Here is a 19,193-nt window from a genome sequence, read left to right as displayed (position 1 = left end):
GAACTGTGTATCTTGTGAGTGAGAAAGGAGGAAAAACCTGGGAGAGCGTGAAGGGGAGACATGGTTCAAAAAGAACTGTACTCACTCTCTTTCTGTTCTTCCTTCCCGTCTGTCCTTGTGCACCTTTATCTTGTGTGGCCTGGCAGTGTGGTCTCCCCCCAATAAACTCTTGTACTCATTACCTGACTCATGTAACTGTAACCTCTCTTTATATCACCTCTGCAATTACAATAATACACATAAAGTAATAGAGCCAAGTTATATTGTATTCATAAACTGCTTTGTTAAATGGCAACTCCTTTGTACTCTTTTTTTTTTTTTTTTTGGCCAGTCCTGGGCCTTGAACTCAGGGCCTGAGCACTGTCCCTGGCTTCTTTTTGCTCAAGGCTAGCACTCTGCCACTTGAGCCACAGCGCCACTTCTGGCCATTTTCTGTATATGTGGTGCTGGGAAATCAAACCCAGGGCCTCATGTATACAAGGCAAGCACTCTTGCCACTAGGCCATATTCCCAGCCCCTGGCAACTCCTTTGTATAATAATTTTTTAAAAGGAGAAAAAAGCGATGTCTTTGCAAGTGTCTTTAAATGCTGGAGACATCTTTCAGAATGATAAATACAAACAAGAATGTCTTAACAACCGTGTATAGAGAAGTATTGATGGTACACACATGTAGATGCAGACGCACAAGCATTTGGATTGTTAATGTGGCTTATTTCAGCATGGTGGTATAAGCTCTGATGTAACTCCATGAGTTTACCAGATGCAGAATGATGCTCTCATAGATTTACTCATTCAAGGTACATTATGAACATAAAAGTCGCCCACAGAACAGGTGCGCTCTGCTGTTGAAAGATCTGCTCATTAAGGGAATATTCACAAGCACCTCTTCTCCTATCTACACTGTCGCTCAGCTGCGTTATGAAATAAGCCCAGCATACTAAGGAAGAAAGTAAACCAAGACCAATACTCAGCCACCATCTCCCATCCCTGTCTATATAGCCAACTTAATACTTTCATTAAGGTGATTCTGGCAGAGTTTGGCTGAAGACAAGTGTACTTTATTGCTCAACATAATCTTTCTCCACTATTCTGTGTGTGTGCCATTCCTGGGGCTTGAACTCAGGGCCTGGGTGCTATCCCTGAGTTTCTGTGCTTGAGATTAGTGCTTAGCCACTTGAAGACAAAGCTCCACTTCCAATGTTTTTTTTTAATAGGAGATATGAGTCTCACAGGTTTTTCTGCTGGACTGGCTTCAAACTGTAATACTCAGATCTTAGCCTCCTGACTAGTTAAGATTACAGACATGAGCCACCAGTGCTCAGATCTCCACTATTTTTAAAAGGTTTTTATTGTATTAATATTACTATTAATTTTATTTTCTGTTGCTCAAACCAATGTAAATATTAAGCTGAAGAGGACTGGTCATTTGTTTTTGTAAGTATACTTGAATTTGTAAGACAAATGTTAAGTCGATTTATAGGAAGCGTTTCTAAGTAATACACCAGTGTAATTTTCTAAAACAATGTGTTTTGTATTGTTATCAAGGGTTTTTAAGAACACTTTATTGTAGTTAAAAGTGTGGCTGTGCATATACATTTATCGCACGACACCGCTCTTACAATTGTGACGTTTTAATGTAAAGCTTTCAAAGAAAGTACGCATCAGGCGTTGGAATTAATTTGCAGGCTTGGCCTCGCGCTGCTCTTGGATCATGGCTGAAAGAACGTCTCAGGCAAGCGAGGGTGTCACACGGACTGCTGCTTCTTGTCCAGGCACTTCTCGATGTCGTCCAGCACCTGGAGGGCGGCCTTGGGGATTCGAGTTCCGGGGCCAAATACATTGGCCACACCGACCTCATATAGAAAGTCATAATCCTGTGGGAAGCACGTATTGAATCACTAAAAGGATGTTACCTCTAATGGCAGCAGGTGTGGCTCTAACATACTTCCTTAAGGACCAATAGCCACCCCCATAGCCCTTCCCTCAGCCCCCAGGTCAATGAGTGCACCGAGCCCACTGTACCTGTGAGCTGTGTGCGCTAGACTCAGTTATTTTCACCACCTGCCATTAGTTATGTTAAATTTAGCATTGTGCTACAACTTTGCACTCGCAAGGTTATTTACTTCCTCCCGAACAGTGGTACTCTGAATGTCACCCCATACATATTGCTTGCTACATGAAGGGGCAGAGGCATAGTGCCAGGGATGGAAAGATTGGAATGACTAGTTTGAAGAAATGATCTCCATTTTGAAGCTGAATGGAGCTGGGGAGGAAGCAGAGAACAGCTGTCCAGTGTTTGCTTCCCCACCCAGCTTCCACCAGCTTCCGGGGTGGCTGGTGATCAAACCCAGGACCCTGTGCTTTGTACGGAAGTGCTCTACCATTCAGACTCGGCCAGGCTCATGCAACGCCTTTGCTGATAGCATCTAGTTTTCATTCTCAGGTGATTACAACTGGGTGATAAATTCTATAGCATGCTAAACATCCTCTGATAACTCCTGTTTGTCTCTATGGTATCTTTGCAAGATTCATACAAAATTATTATTTTGCACTGACATTTAACACATCTTTTGAGTTTCTGCGAGTGAAGATGATGATATAAAGACACTCGGAATGTTTCACTGTCATTGAACAGGTGCTGTAGACTTCGGGAGCTCAGGAGAAAAGTGGATGAGATATGCAGTAACAATTGTTTGTAAATGGGGGACAGGCTGACTAATGGGTTATCACCTTCACTCCTTCCTAGGAACTTTATTTTCCCACGTATCCTGACATCTGCTACAATTCTTCTAACTAAACGCTTTTTCCAATTTTCCAGTGAAAAATGAAAACCTGGTGTAATGGGAAACTGGGTTGGAAATAGACCCTTGTGTCGGTGACTGCTGTGACTAGCCAGGACTCAAGAGTGTGGCCAGTGACCTTCCACCCACTAACACATTACTGACATCACTGAGGGTTCTTTAGCATCATTTCTTCGTTCCTAAGAGGAGCAACATTTCTTAAGTACCTACCTCCTCCCCCATTCAGCCTATAATTTTCAGAACAAGCTGATTCCTCTGGCTGGCATTAAGGTATTTTTGTCTCCAAGCAAGCTCTACTTCAAACTAGTTAAAGTAATAAATGGGTTTTGACAAAAACCATGTAACTGATCTATCTCTGAGGCTGGGAAGAGATGAAGCACGGAGGATCCGCACAAGACAGCTCCTTGACAACAGAAACAAGCTTCCTGACGGGCTCACTGCACAACCAGGAAAGCGAGCTCTGCCAGGGCCTCTAGCTAGGGCCGGACATGACGGTGGCACGCCGGTCATTCTCTGTTCTCGTTGTGAGGGCTTCTCCCTTTTCCCTTGCTCTCTCTCCATCACTGTTTACTGAACTTAACAAAGGTAGCCCCCGATCACAAGTCACTGGTTTGCACGGACTTGGATGTCTTGTAGATTGTGTTGACTACGATGTTAAATAATCCATCATGGACTCAAATATAGCTTTGATAGAAAATAACTTTGATGGCTGCAGAATTTCCTTAGTGAAATCACAGGGAAGTAACTTTTCTCCGGATGGAGAGTTGTGCGACTCTATCTAAGCCATCATTACTTCGAACGCCCACTGCGGTGCCCACGCCCGAGAGCGGGAAGGTACCTGGGGTGGAATGACGCCCCCGCACATGACCAGGATGTCGGGCCTTCCGAGGGTGGCAAGCTCCTTGATGAGCTCGGGCACAAGGGTTTTGTGGCCAGCGGCCAGTGTGCTCACCCCCACGGCGTGCACGTCGGCGTCCACGGCCTGCTGAGCCACTTCGCGCGGGGTCTAGACAAGCAGAAAGGTCAAGGACAAATCCCAGTGTGCTACTGGCTAGCAGGGAGGGGGGAAAATCAGTCTTACTACAAAAAGCACTCAACGATTGATGCAAACACGGTCACTGGGGCTTTGTGCCTGGCACCAGAAGTTAGCAAGGAGGTCTAGGTTACACCACAAAGTAGTTCCCCGAGGAATCTTCAACACAAACAATACATGGAAGTAGTATTCCTCATTGTAATTCCTTTAAAATACACCTGTTGCCTACATTACCAGCAGACACTGAGTGACAACATCGCAAAGCATTGTAAAGCATACAGCATCAGTGGGGAGGTAAAAGTTAAACCCCATATAGAATATAAAAGTGGGGGAGAAGCAAGGATGCCAGCCTGGTGAGGACAAGAAACGTTACACTCTTGTTCTTCTCCAAAAACACCCAGTTGGCAGCAGTATGTGGAATCCAGGGCTTTCGTGAAAAGCCTGGAAATGAGGCTGGAGGCCTCAGCACCCAGGTGAGTGTGTGACAGAGGGAAGGGATGGCTTAATACCCATTTAAAGGAATCACAAAGTCCTCAATTAGCACACGCCCAAGATGATATCTACTCTCAGCACTAAGGATTTCTCATGCTGTTTTGCCCACTTATAATAGGTATTTAAGTTATTTCATAGAAAAGGTTTGGCACTGTCCCTGAGCTTCTTTGGCTCAAGGCTAGCACTCTACCACTTGAGTCACAGCTCCAGTTCTGGCTTTTTCTGGGTATGTGGTACTGAGGAATCGAACCCAGGGCTTCATGCATACTAGGCAAGCACTCTACCACTAAGCCACCTTCCCAGACCCTCATTGTGTTTTTGTTAATCTAATAATTAGTTCTAACACATGCACTGAAAAACAAGTTATTGCACGTGTGTGAAAGCCTCATTCTGGGCTGTCATTTTTCTGCTTCCAAATTTCTTTTTTCTAGTCCCAAATGTGAGTTGTGGCATCCTCTGAGACGTCTCCCAGCAAGATTAGTACCTGGAAGAGAGGGCCGATGTCCACATCAAAACCAAGATCAGCAAAGCCCGTGGCGATGACCTTGGCCCCTCTGTCATGGCCATCTTGGCCCATTTTTGCCACAAGGAGACGAGGTCTGCGACCTTCACGCTCCATGAATTTATTAACTCTAAGAAAGATTGTTAAAAGACAAGAGTGAAACTTAACTACTCAAAAGGAGAATACAACAGCCGTAATTTATTCACAAACACCTAATTTTGTCAACAGTTTTTAGTTTAAATTAAGAGCATCATTACAGCCTGAGGCAACTGTACTTTCTCCCATTTGGAAGAAAATTTGGGAGATGGCACACCTCTATTCTGAGGAACATCAGTAAAGCAAGATGAAAGAAAAATGAGCACTATTCTTGAGCAAAATGTATGCAAATTTATTTAAGTATAAAGTTACAAGTGCTTTCCAGTCCTTTGTACCAACATGTGACATACTGTATGTGTTAAACTGTCCTCACCTTATCTGCCCTCCACAAGTGTGAACACACACAAAATAATCGCAGCGTGGTTTCTTATAATGAAATATACTCAAAATGCTTTCCTGCTTTCAAGAACAAATTGAAACAAAACATGAAAGGGCACTACTTCAGTATTTATTTAAAGAAAAGAATACGTTTCTTTTCTCCTTGCCTGCTTTGTGTGTGTGTGTGTGTGTGTGTGTGTGTGTGTGTGTGTGTACTCTAAAGTTTTAGAAGGTTGAAAAAAATCAACTTCTAGAGTTTCATTTTGTCTGTTAGCACAACTCAAGTCTACTGGAGGCTTCCATATCCCCTTACAAACTGGAAAATACTTAAATTGCTCATCCTATTAGTCTGTCATTCTAGCAAAACTAATAAATATTAAACCAAATATTATTTATATAACATAATATATAATGGAACAAGTAGTACAAGATTCAGGAAATGTGCTCAATATATCATTATTATGTGTAATATCAAAACACACTTGCAGTCACACGCTACTTGGTGGAGCACGGGTGGCATTTCAGTCCACCATGGACCACATACTGATGAAATGGAGCTGAGAACGTCCTGTCTCTAGTGCGGTGGTACCCAGTCATGTAACCCTAAGCCGTGGTAGCATGAAAGCCCAGCCCGGTGTTTCTGTGTTTGTGGGGATGCTGGTATAGATCTTTGCGCTGTCAGTGTATAAGATGTAGCACACGCTGTCATGTAGAGTATAGAGTTCTTAGGTATAATAAACAACTCTGTTACTAGGCTGCTACCCTTTTATTATTGTTATTTTAGGGCATATGCTTTCTAGGGAGGACTACTATGAAATAGCATGCTGTAAAACAGTAAGCTTCAAGCATTTTTCTTTTGCTCTTTGTGTGAGTACTGGATCTTGAACTCAGGGCCTGGGCACTGCCCCTAGCCTTTTTTTTTTTTTTTTAAGCTAACGCTCTACCACTTGAGCCATCATTCCACTTTTGACTTTTCTGGTGGTTAACTGAAGGTAAGGACTCTCATTAACTTTCCTGCCTAGGCTGGCACCAAATGGCAATCCTCAGATCTCAACCTCCTGAGTCGCTAGGATGAGAAGTGTGAGCCCCTGGCGCCTGGCTGGGGGTCAAGAATTCTGGACTCTCATGACGGTCCCCTTGAAGAGTTTCCCATTTCAAACAGATGTTTGTGTAAATCGCTGTAATACGTCTTCATATCTTTGAGGTAAAACAGCTTTCATTCTGAATTCTGTGCTAGACTTTCATATTTAAATTAATTCATATTACTCATGTCATGATTCATTATAATTACAAAAACCTTAGTTTTCCTGTTTGTAAATAGGAAACAGTTTGGTATGTATATCAATTAAAATCACTCTTCGTTGTAGTTAAGCTTGAATGGTTCACGTCTATAATCCTAGCTATGTGGGACACTGAGATCTAGAGGATTATAATTCAAAACCAGCCTTCATGGAAAAGTCTGAGAAGCCTCATCTCCAAAACAACTAGCAAAATGCTCAAGTGGTAGAGTGCCAGGCAAGCAAGCAAGCTGAGCAAGCTCAAAGCCATGAGTTTAAGCCTGGATATTGGCTTTAAAAAAGCCTGTCTAGGGCTGGGAATATGGCCTAGTGGCAAGAGCGCTTGCCTCCTACACATGAAGCTCTCAGTTCGATTCCCCAGCACCACATATATGGAAAACGGCCAGAAGGGGCGCTGTGGCTCAGGTGGCAGAGTGCTAGCCTTGAGCGGGAAGAAGCCAGGGACAGTGCTCAGGCCCTGAGTCCAAGGCCCAGGACTGGCCAAAAAAAAGCCTGTCTATGTATCTCATCTTCACCAAACTGACAATATGTGGCACTCTCACAAGATAACAATGTGATGGTGTCTTTCAGATGTAAAAACTGGCTTCTTTTCCTAGATGAATAAATTCTTACTGTTGAATGGTAGCCCCTTTGTACAACCACTGAAAGATAATACAAATATAATTTTAAAAAGGAAGAAATCTCACATATTACCTTTTGATAGTAGATGAAATCTCCGTACTTTCTCCAAATTCCTGGCGATATGCTCCACTTACCATACGATCACTAGCTTTATGTTCACCAAATACCTTTTTCATGGCATCTGTGATTTCTCCAACTGTACATCTAAAATATTACATGGGGATTCCGGTAAGATAATTCTTTTGCAATAAAGAGATACTTGTTACCATAGCATTCAATACAATTAGACACATTTCATTACCTAAGCAAAATAGGCTGTCAAAAACTTAAGTGTTTAAATATATGGAAAAGCATCTTCCTTCAGAATACTTATGCAACAGTGGATCTGGATACTTTTACGCACTATATCTTTTCAATATCTACCAGCCCCCCCCCCAAAAAAAAGGCCCCCAAATTACAAATAGACAAGGGTCTGAAGGTTCTTCAATAATTTCCCATTTAATACGAATGAAGAGCACAAGACTCAACCTGCTATCTTTTCTAAGTAAAACTTTCAGCATATTCTGCTCAGGGAAGATGAACTTCATAAGACCAGAAGAAAACCAGATAAAGCAGGCTAAGATGGCAGCTAGAGCCAAGCGTGGCAACAATGTTGAGGAGGATCCTCTTGCTCTCCCTCCCCTGATGGCCTGCCCTTCTCAAATGGTCCCTCTGCTACTTTCGACTTTAGAAAGATGCTCTGCCTTTATCAACAAGGAGGAAAGGACCGGGGCTGCGTGTTGTTGTACTTGTTGTTCAAGGTTAGAATAATTCAGAAGAGATAGCAATATGTCATTCTTGTCAATTCTCAGATAATGTTGTCACTCCCTATCAAAGGCTACTTATATCGCGACAGTACACTAGTCTTGATGAGTACAGCAAGTTTTCACCTGAACATTGATGATACGGATTTATTATAACAGCATCAAATGTACTGAAACAGTGAAATGTGCAATTCACGTCTATGAATGTTTCAAATGCTCAGATATTTGAGAGAAAAAGGAATTGAATTTATTATAGTTTCCATTATGTTCTTTAAGTTCGCATGGCTTAGAGGATCAACCTTTCATCTAAGTAGACTCTGAAAAGCAGAACTTACATAATCAAGTATGCAGTACTTAGAAATCTGTAAACTTCTGTCTCCTCACCTTGCTCGAGTTGCTTCCACGGCAAGAGCCAAGATATTCCCGTCACCACTGGCGGCACACTGGGTGAGCGCCTCGAGACACCGTTGAGCCACAGCTTGGTCCCTGCTGGCTTTGATCTTACAGAAAGAGTCAAGGAAAGGGACAGTTTGTGTGAAAAGGGCATAAAATAGCTATCAGGAAACAAATATACATATTAGCCCTGATATATGCTGTACTGAAAATCTTCCATTATCTACTAAACTACAAAAAAGAAAATAATATATAGTACTTCATTCACTCAGCATTTCCAAAAGTAATTTAATCTGGTGTAACCTGACAAGCCAGAAACTAGCTGGACAATAAATACCACGGGTGTTTCAATTTTCTATTCAGCCTTTTCTAAAGAAGTCTCAAGACACTGAAAACCATTGGATTGCTTACAGAAGACTCCAGAGGTAGCCTAAAAAGTAATAGTAAGGAGAATAGAATAATTCATGCTAAAATTATATTAGAGAGCAGAGAAAAAGCACAGCAATACAAAATTGCTGTTGAGGTGGTTTGGTTTAGGAAAAATATGTTAACATTTCATGTGAAACTATTGCTGTAACCACTTGTAAAAGACAGACATGAGAGGGCTGGGGATATAGCCTAGTGGCAAGAATGCCTGCCTCGGATACACGAGGCCCTAGGTTCGATTCCCCAGCACCACATATACAGAAAACGGCCAGAAGCGGCGCTGTGGCTCAAGTGGCAGAGTGCTAGCCTTGAGCAAAAGGAAGCCAGGGACAGTGCTCAGGCCCTGAGTCCAAGGCCCAGGACTGGCCAAAAAAAAAAAAAGACAGACATGAGAAAAATCTAAACCATCTCATTATTGAAAAGATCTCAGGACCATGACTGAAGTACCTTTCAGCATAAACATATTTTTGATGTCTATGGTGGAAGTTAGTGTTTATAATAAAATAAATTTGATTTGGTTATGGTCCTAAAGAGTGATTTTTCCATGTTTGGTTATTTATCATAAGCAAGTTTCTCAATTTCCTATCTTAATTTTTAAATGCTAAAAAATTATACCCACCTCATGTGGTCATTGTAAAGATTTACAAGGACAATGCAAGCTTAGTGCCCAGAACACAGGAGATTCTTATAAAATAATAGTTAATACCTTTGTAAGCTTTTCAATCTGCTTCTTACGCACTGAAGAATTATCAATTGCCAGAACTTCTACACTTTCTTCCTTTTCCAACTGGTACTTATTGACTCCAACAATTACTTCAGAACCTGTTAATTTTCCCAAAGGGAAATAACATGTAGATCCTATTTACAAATCAATGTCTAATGGTAGCCCTATGATTATCATGTTTTCTTAATCAGTTTAATATGATTAAGTAGAATTATCACCTCTCATGAACACCTCAATATAGATCAGCTGGGATGAGGGACCTGACAGTTACATATAGGAATATCTGTAGGGGAAGACTTTTGTTGTTTTTCCCAGGTATGCATTTTCCTAAAGTCTCTGCTAAGCTTTCTCTGAAGATTATAAACTAAGAGCAATCAGAGCCAGTGCCATGTGAGATTCAGATGGATTCTTTTACTGTCAATCAATTTTAAACAAAAAAGACATGATCTTTCAACTCTGTACGTGACAAGTCCAAGTTATGAATACCCTTCCCCACATGGTAAGGAATACATTTGGCCTCAAGCCATTAGACTCGGCAGTGAGGATCTAAAAACAACCCAGGACCCTTCCCCACTTGATATGCCTCTTGCTTCCTCCACAGCACTTAATATGATTTGTAATAATTTTGTTTTCTTGTTTATTTTCCCTCCTTTACTAGACTGTAAAGTTCTACAGGTACAGGGCTCACAGCTTTCCTATTCACATTTGCATGCCCAGAATAGCAAGAGTCTCAAACATAACCTACCAAGACAGTATTCACTCACTGAACATGCAAATATACTCATCAGAGCACGAACACCATCAAGTGCCACTGGGAATATCCACTTGCGTGTGTGTGTGTGTGTGTGTGTGTGTGTGTGAAGAGCATACATCCACACACATATGTACATATGCACCTATGCTTGCCTGTGTTCATCCATGCATGCAAAAATATGCATACATATCAATAGATACAGATAAAAGGAAATTTTAGCATAGCCCCATTTTTCCATTCTTTTTGTTGTATTGTTTTTTCTGTTTTAACTTAGTGTCTATTAGTCATACATATTACGTTCAGACGGAAATGCTGATTTCATACGTAAACCTCTGCCTTTCTCTTACCAGAGTCTATCCGTGCTTGTCTCCGGGCAGCACACTCTTCAATCCGAAGCTTCGGGATTCCCTCGGCCACCGCCTTAGCCATCCCGCCAACTTCTTCAATTTCCTTAATGAGCTAAGGAGAAAAACATATCAATAAAGCTGAAAGAGGAGATTGAAACTCCAAAGAATACAGGCTAGTTCCAAATGCTTTATAACTACTTATGCTACTAATAAAAGTACAAACTACAATGACACTGAATTTCTAATAGTGTTAATGAAATTGGTGTGGTCAATAAAACTTTACTAGTAAGAAAAAGAAAAGTGGAGGGAGGTCTGAACCCACCAAAATTCTAAACGACTACATCAGGAAAATAGGTAATATCTAAAAGATGATGACAGTGTTGACAGGAGACAGAGTACACATGCGTGACTTTAAATTATGTAGATAGAAAAGAAAGAAAAATGTAACTTACTCCAAAAAACAGAAAAAACAAAAGTTCATTTATTTGCATATGTCTTATAATAGTAGTTGAGTTTTGAAGTCTTTGAACAAAGTATCTTCATAAAAATATGGCTTATCGTTAACAAATATGAATACTGAAACCTATACACTCAAATCTAAATGTTTTCTTATATTCATTTTACAAACTCTGATCTGTCTAAAATGATTACATATATACATCACGATGATTACATTTATACATCATCTTTAAGCCTATAAATCTTCTTGGCTCTCCAAATCTTAAAAGGGAGGTTGTAAAGAGGGGCGACTGACCTGCAAAGCAGCATCGTAAACATCATTCGTGAGCGACTCCATCATATAAGACCCTCCCCAAGGGTCAGCCACTTTGGGGATCCCAGACTCTTCTTGAAGGATGATTTGTGTGTTCCTTGCAATTCGAGCACTTTTCACAGTTGGCAAACCCAGAGCTTCATCAAAAGAATTTGTGTGCAAAGACTGAGTTCCTCCAAACACAGCCGCCATTGCTTCTATTGCAGTCCGGATAATGTTGTTGTAAGGATCCTAAAACGTTTAGTTAGAGTAACAGAATAGAAAACAGTTAACAGGGATCATAAGCAGGTAACTAAGCACTTACACTATGCCAGGACAGGTACTAAGCTTCAAATGATGACATACACTCAAACGGATGATTAAACAGGAATAAGAACTAAGAGCCAGCCAAATGGGGTGGCAAATGTCTGTAATTTCAGTGCTAGGAGGTGGAGGGAGGAGGTTACCCAGGTCTGAGAACATCTAGGCTGCGCAGAAAATTACAGGTGCACTCGATCTACATAGTGAGACCTTGTGCAAAAGAAAAGAATACACGGACTAAAGAGCCAAAGTGTACCAAACAGGCACTCAGTAAATGATCAGTGAAATAGATGAACAGGGGAGTGTAGGGTAGGGATTGGGGTTATCCTTCACTATATTCCTAATTGATTGGGAAAGTCAACTGATTTTTTTCAGTTTCCTAAGCTGTAAAAATAAGTACGTGAAGATGCAAAAAGATTAAAGATCCTTCCCATCTCAAAATCCCTACTTCATTCATAAAGGCCTAAAGTTAATTTCGTGTACAGCCTATTCACTTTTAAATGTGTAAGAGCATGCAACTTCAAACTCACAAATCATGTGTAAATGTACTGACAGGACGTAATATATAAAGTGAACATGTACATGAAATAAGGTGAACATATATATGTACAATTTGTGTATGTATTATGTGTATGTACTATCTGTGTGTGCATGTGTATGTCAGTACCAGGGCTCGAACTCAAAGCTCTGAACTCTTACTCAACCTATTGCTCACAGCTGGTGCTCTGTGTCGTGAGCCATGTCTCCAGACTAGCATTTTGCTGATTTTCTAGAGAGGAAAAAAAGCCTCAGAATTTTCTTCCCAGGCTGGCTAGGATCACAGAAGTGACCCACCATGCCCATCTATCATGCTATTTTAAATGAGATAAAATAAAAATAGTCAAATGATAGTCTTTATGTGGTCTACTTGCTTATCACTTTTAATAAAGTATGTGAGTCGGTATATGACAAAATTTTAGATAGTTTTATGTTAAGAATTATACCTTTAAATAGTATAGGAGAATGCTAGTTGATATTTGCCTTCTTTCTCATCATTGATTTTCTTTTTTTACTTTTTAAAAAGCAAAAAAATCATTTACCATGTAAGTCATTTATGTAAATGAATTATACTGTGAACCACTAGATGGAGCCAACTTCACTCATTCAACAAGTGTAAACAGACAAGTATGCACTATGCCTCTGTATAGTTGTGATTTTCAAATAGTAGACTGGCAACTAAACTGCTTCCTGACAGTGTCATGCTGCTTGGAGGAAGACATTTGTTTTTCTCATTCATATTCTCTATTTTAAATTATATGCATCTACCTGTTCGGTGAGTGACCACCCTGAGGTCTGGCAATGAGCTCTTAGAAGAAGAGATTTAGAGTTCTTGGGCTTGAACATTTGCTCTACTAAGTGAGCCCACAGTCTTCTCCCAGCTCTCATCTTTGCTATTTCCATGTAAAAGTTCATCCCAATTCCCCAGAAGAAAGACAACCTAAAATAGCAACAAGAAATCCGGAATTTGTAAAAATACAGACAAGACAGACGTAAAAATACAGACAAGACAATTAACTATGTGTATCATACGAGATGTAAAAAAAAAAATCAATGTCCACATTTTAATATCAATCAGTTGAACTTGAATTAAAAGCAATGAATATATATTTAAGTTACTATAAACCTACAATGAGAAAGTACAATTCTATGCTTGCAAGAGAACTAGCTGTGACTGACTGCTCTGGTAAGCATGTTCAGGACAGAATCTCCCCTTTTATACTTAAAGAATAATTCATTTTCTAAAATAAAAGTATTTTTGTCATACCCAGCAGGCATGGTGAGAGCTGTCTAGGAAGGTGTGATCTACCTGGCCAGTAATCCCAGAACAAAGCGGAAGAATAAGGAGACTGGGGTTTGAAGCTAGCCTAGGGCAAGTCAGTGAACCCTCATCTCAAAAAAGCAAGCCTCACCCCTGCAATCCAAGCTGAATGGAGGCTAACCCCAGGAAAAACCTTCCATATTCTATTTGAAAAATAAACTTTAGCAAAAAGGCCTCATTTTGTGGCTCAAATGGTAGCATGCTTGCCTTGTAAGGCCAAAAGAAAGAAAGACACAACAAAGTGAAAAAGCAAAAGTCGGGAAAACAGTTTGACCTTGAAGCACTCTGTATGCCATGTACATACTAGTGAAATACAAAGAGAGGGTTTCGAGATTTTCAAGAGGAAAAAAGCATCTTAATGTCACGGAACCGTACGTTCATATTTTACTATACAATTTGTGAAGATGTGCATTGTGTTCTCTAACTAGCTGGAGACGTGATAAGACCATCAAAACCTAGCATGACGTTACGTGAACAGCGTGTCTGCTGCTCCAGCACAGAACGGGCCCGTGCTTTCTCTCCAGGTTTCCTCACCTTGGAGCGAACTGGTCGATGGTGAGGCCAGCTTGCAGCCCGGTCCTGCAATACTCTAGGCCGTCCGCCAGCGTGTAGGCCAGTTCCAGGATGGCATCGGCGCCGGCTTCCTGCATATGGTATCCACTAATGGAGATTGAATTAAACTTGGGCATGTGCTAAAAAAAAATAAAAGTGAATAAAAATGGTAAGAGGTTCTATTACAGCAACGACTCAAATTATACTTTGCATTTAAGTCACTCTCTGGCTGATGGAACCATGAACTATCAAAACTGTCATTTGTGTTGGAAAAAAAAAAGGGATTGTCCTTCTCCACTACTCTGATAAGGAAAGATGAGCCCAATTCAGAGTGAATGTGACCTCAATGAGAGTATAGTGGTATCTCCCAATTCAGCTTTTAGAAGAAATAAAATGGATATCCTCATCTCTGTCCATCTTACCACCAATGTCTAAAGTACCTACATCTGAATTGTGGAGAAAAATAAAGAAGTACAAATTGTAAAGTTTCCTTGATATTAGCAATTATCAAGAATTAAGCAACAAAGAAAATACAGCAAATGTATACTGCCCAGATGACCATACAATATTTGAAAGACAAAACCTAAATATTAACAATAAACTACCCAGACTTAATACTAGAATAATTACTCAAATTCAGTTACTAAATTCAGATAAGTTACAATGCTTTATAAAAGTCCCTACATGCAAACATCTATTGCAAAATCTATAGTACTAATAAAGTATACCTTTGCTGTATACTGGAAGATGTCAGCAATAATTTTCATGGATGGTTCTGGAGGAAAAATGTAAGTATTTCTGACCATAAACTCCTTTAAGATATCATTTTGGATTGTACCCGTAAGTTTCTCTTTAGGTACACCTTGCTCTTCTCCAGTTACTATAAAAGTTGCAAGAACTGGAATCACTGCTCCATTCATGGTCATGGAAACTGACATTCTTTCTAAAGGAATTCCATCAAAAAGGATTTTTGTATCTTCTACAGTGTCAATAGCAACTCCAGCCATTCCGACATCGCCACGAACCCGAGGGTTGTCTGAATCATAACCACGGTGAGTTGCCAAATCAAAGGCAACTGATAACCCCTGTTGACCAGCTAAATGCATAAAGAAAAACGACATCAAGTAAACAGCATCAAAGCAAACTGATCTCATTAACACTACTAAAAGCACTGACTCGTCTCATCATAGTATCTTTTTGTAACCTTTCAGGCTGTTATATGAAAACAAATTTAAATAAACATAATTCATTTCTGTAGAGTCAGTTCTTAGCCAGGCACAAGTGTACAGGTTGAGAACTGTAGCAATGAAAAAGAAGAGAAGAAAAAAAACACCCACAAAACCTCGCTTTCTCACGTCTATCTACGGATTTATTGTATAAGCTCAAGCACCAAATTGTTAGAGCTTTATAATCTAAAAGTATGTTGACATTACTCCAAAACTTCATGGAATGATCTGCTTGTTCACAAACTTACGATGATATTTTGCACTTATATGTAAAGAACACTCTTTAACATGATCTTAACAGGATATTTTGACTATTCCAATATTCTGGGACACAGAACACCACCTCACAATTGTTTTTATGGTGCTCAGGACCTAGTGCATGCAAGGCAAGCACTCTACCACTGAGCAAGCCCATTCCCTATACAACCTTTTAAAAATAAGCAATAATGTACACTAGGTAGAAGTTCAATCCTCCACAGGCAATTCAAACTTACAAATCTTTAGCAATCAAACAATGTGTCTGTATTATATATCAAAAAGATATTTACTGTTTAGCAAATATAGTTTCCAGAGAACTGAATGCTAGATTGCACTGTACATATCATAACTACTTTGCCATTTACTACTTTCTTTGGGCACCATTTAAACCATCTTCTCCAGTTTCTATCTCAGTAATACTAATCAAAAGCTTTTCAAAGCAAAGGCAAGTCCGTGTATCTTTTCTTCATACAACTTCACCTAACTTATATGATGTAAAGTGTGGTTTTTCTCTCAAGAATTTTGCACTTTTTTCTCACTCATCTTTTTGAGTGTAGAAGTTGAAAGGTGTCCTTTTTTAAAAACAGTATAATCTTTAACTAGTTATAAAATTAGTATCATCTGTACATAGATAAACCAGCCCCCCCTCAGAAAGTCAAGACTGAGCGCTACATGTCTTGCCATGAGCACTTATGTCAGTCACTCAAGCCCTACCCTTGATGTTGTCCTTATAGAACTTATTGCTCTCCTCCACAGTGCTGAAGCCCGCATACTGGCGGATGGTCCACGGTCTGTTGGTATACATGGTGGGATAAGGGCCACGTGTGAATGGCTTCATTCCTGGAAATTCATCAGGCAAGTCTTTGGTGTCTGCCCTGGAATACAAGGGCTTGATAGCGATCCCTTCTGGGGTACGCCACATTAGGTCTTCCGGATTTTTGCCTTTTAGTTGCTTTTTGGCCATGGCAGCCCATTCTGGGTGAAGGGGTTGTTTCTGGTGTAGAAGCCGCTGCCATGTAAATGGAGAGACTGGCGATTGGTTGAGGAGCTTCAGGTACTTAGGTGAAAGTACTAAGAGGTGATTCTTGGCCTTCAACATGGTGGAACATGGAAATACACCAAAGGGTCAGGAAGTGACCTAGAAAAAGAAACACAGTTCATATACCTTGAGAGAGAGGGAGGAGCCACAGCTCCATTACAGGCTTTTTGCTGGTTAATTGAAGGTAAGAGTCTCAGCGACTTTTCTGCCCTGACTGGCTTCAAGAGGTGCTCCTTATAACTCAGCCTCCAAGTAGCTAGGAGTTCAGGCATGTGCCACAAACATCCAGCTTTGAAGCTTTGCTCAGCTGGGCAAATGATAGGTCGGAGCCCTTCGTAACAGAAGCTTCCTGAAAATCAAATGGCAAATTGGTGAACCCTATTGGAAATGGCATTTAAAATTGAGACCATGACTGTGGGTGGCCATATAGGCTCCTCAGATGTGCCAAGAAAGACTTCAAGAATAGAAATACCAAACATGGAAAAGTCACCACTGATTACAATGTGTTAAAAAGCAATAGGGTGTGGGCCCAAGTGACTCAGGTCTGTAATCCTTGCTACACAGGAGGCTGAGATCCAAGGATGGCTTACAAGCCAGCATGGACATGTTCATGAGACTCTTATCTCCAATTAACTACCAAGAAATGCCAGGAATGCAGCTGTGGTTCAAGGGTTAGGGTGCCAGCCTTGACCCTGTGACAGAGCCCAGGCCCTGAGTTCAAGGCCCAGGAAGGAATACACACACACACACACACACACACACACACACACACACATGCACACACACAATGCAACAATGAAGTCCATCCACCCAATTCCAAATACATTAACCGAGAAATGAAATTCTGAACCAAATAGCTTTCAAGTTTGACTGCTCACGTATGGGTCCGGATTAAACCTCTACAAAAAGGCATTGCCTCCAGCATAGGGCATGCAAAGAATCATTGTTGGTAAATGAATACCAGGAAGTGGAGACTTGTTTCTTTTTTTTGGGGGGGGGGGTGTTATGGGGTGAATACACAAATAGAGGGAGGAAAAGTGAGCAAATGCAGTTATCCAATGTACATTATGTAAAAAACTGAACTATGTAACTTGAGGGTAGAGTAGGGGAGCACGAAGGGAAGGGTGGCACTGATCAAAATGCAGTGCACTCATATCCTGACTTATTCAGTCGTAACCTCTTTGTACGACGACTTGGTGTGTTTGTTCGTGGATTTTTTTTTTTTTGTCTTTTTCATCATCGTTGGGAGAAAAATCACCAGGTCATTTAAACTTTCCACGCACAAGGTATCCAGGACTTCGAGCTTTTGAAAGGGCGGCGTCTTCCTCAACAAAACTGACAAGTTGACAATTTCCCTCGGTCTGTCAGTTTCCACCCCACCCGTCTCTGCTATTCGCTCACTCCCCGCCCCTCCCTTCCTCCCACGGGTTTGCTCGGGAGCCGGGAGCGGGGACTGGAGCCAACCCAGGGTAGGTAGGGGCCGGGGGGCCGGCGGGATCGGGGAGGCCCGGGGGCCGGGGGAGACCATGGAGGAGGCCCGGGGGCCGGCGGAGGCCAGGGGGGAGGCCCGGGGGCCGGCGGAGGCCAGGGGGGAGGCCCGGGGCCGGCGGGGATCGGGGAGGCCATGGGGGAGGCCGGGGGCCGGCGGGATCGGGGAGGCCGGGGGAGACCATGGCGGAGGCCCGGGGGCCGGCGGAGGCCTTGGGGGAGGCCCGGGGGCCGGCGGAGGCCATGGGGGAGGCCCGGGGGCCGGCGGAGGCCATGGGGGAGGCCGGGGGCCGGCGGGATCGGGGAGGCCGGGGAGACCATGGGGGAGGCCCGGGGGCCGGCGGAGGCCATGGGGGAGGCCCGGGGCCGGCGGGATCGGGGAGGCCGGGGGCCGGCGGAGGCCATGGGGCGGGTAAGCCCACTTCCCGGCACGCGGGGCACTGGGCGATCCCCCGGCTGCCGGGACCCCCGATCTCCCAGGAATCCACACGGAGACACCAAGTGCGAGGGGCCGGACCCCGGGCTCCGGAGGCCGAGGGGAAGGAAAGGCGGCTGAAGGGCGGAGGGGAGGAACCCGAAGCAGCCGCCCGAGGGGTCCGCGCGCAGGACGCGCTCCGCAGCGCCGCCGCACTCACCGGCCGGGCCCCCGGCGGCGGGAGGAGCGCACTGCCGACCCCGCGGACCACCGACCGCCGAACTCCGGCCGCCCAGCCAGCGCGCACGCCGCCAGCCAATCACGGGGCGCGGGCCGGGCCCGCCCTCCGCGCAGCCAATCGCAGCGCCGCCCCGCGGGCTCGCCTCCCCGACCAGCGGTTCCGCTTCCGTGGCAGCTGCTTCCGGGTTTCAGTTGGCGGCGGACGGGGCGTGGTTCCCGGATGTGTGGACCGTTAGAGGCGTTGCCGGGGAGACCGTGGGGCGGTGGCGGACAGCGCCCTTCTCCACTCCAGCCGCGGGGAGGTGAGCGGGCCCGGGGCTCCGCGGGGCCCACTGCGTGGGCAGCCGGCCGACCCGAGCGGGGAGAGGCTGGGGCC

General features: G+C 42.9%; 1 protein-coding gene across 1 annotated transcript; it reads right to left on the bottom strand.

The window, feature by feature from the left end:
- Positions 1-1,620: 1,620 nt before the first annotated feature.
- Mmut (methylmalonyl-CoA mutase) lies at positions 1,621-18,876 on the bottom strand. Its single transcript, XM_048347643.1, has 13 exons — positions 18,798-18,876; positions 16,350-16,773; positions 14,880-15,247; positions 14,134-14,291; positions 13,047-13,218; positions 11,424-11,672; positions 10,670-10,781; positions 9,551-9,666; positions 8,410-8,525; positions 7,295-7,426; positions 4,812-4,959; positions 3,641-3,808; positions 1,621-1,875 (listed from the first exon to the last, which is right to left on the bottom strand). Exons 2-13 carry the CDS (start codon positions 16,732-16,734, stop codon positions 1,747-1,749), a joined length of 2,253 nt encoding a protein of 750 aa, XP_048203600.1. The 5' UTR covers positions 16,735-16,773; positions 18,798-18,876; the 3' UTR covers positions 1,621-1,746.
- Between the last annotated feature and the right edge of the window lie 317 nt (positions 18,877-19,193).

This window comes from Perognathus longimembris, chromosome 6 (assembly GCF_023159225.1).
Source record: "Perognathus longimembris pacificus isolate PPM17 chromosome 6, ASM2315922v1, whole genome shotgun sequence".
NCBI lineage: Eukaryota > Metazoa > Chordata > Mammalia > Rodentia > Heteromyidae > Perognathus > Perognathus longimembris.
Note: the sequence above shows the minus strand (reverse complement) of the source record. Positions and strands in the feature narration are given on the sequence as shown.

Bases quoted from the DNA above. Each gene is read 5' to 3' on its own strand.
- Mmut (XM_048347643.1), bottom strand. From the start codon at position 16,734: ATGTTGAAGGCCAAGAATCACCTCTTAGTACTTTCACCTAAGTACCTG. The intron at 10,782-11,423 runs GTCAGTCGCCCC...TTTTCTCCTTAG, and splicing joins TTTACGATGCTGCTTTGCAG to CTCATTAAGGAAATTGAAGA. The intron at 1,876-3,640 runs GTACCTTCCCGC...TGCTTCCCACAG, and splicing joins GGGGCGTCATTCCACCCCAG to GATTATGACTTTCTATATGA.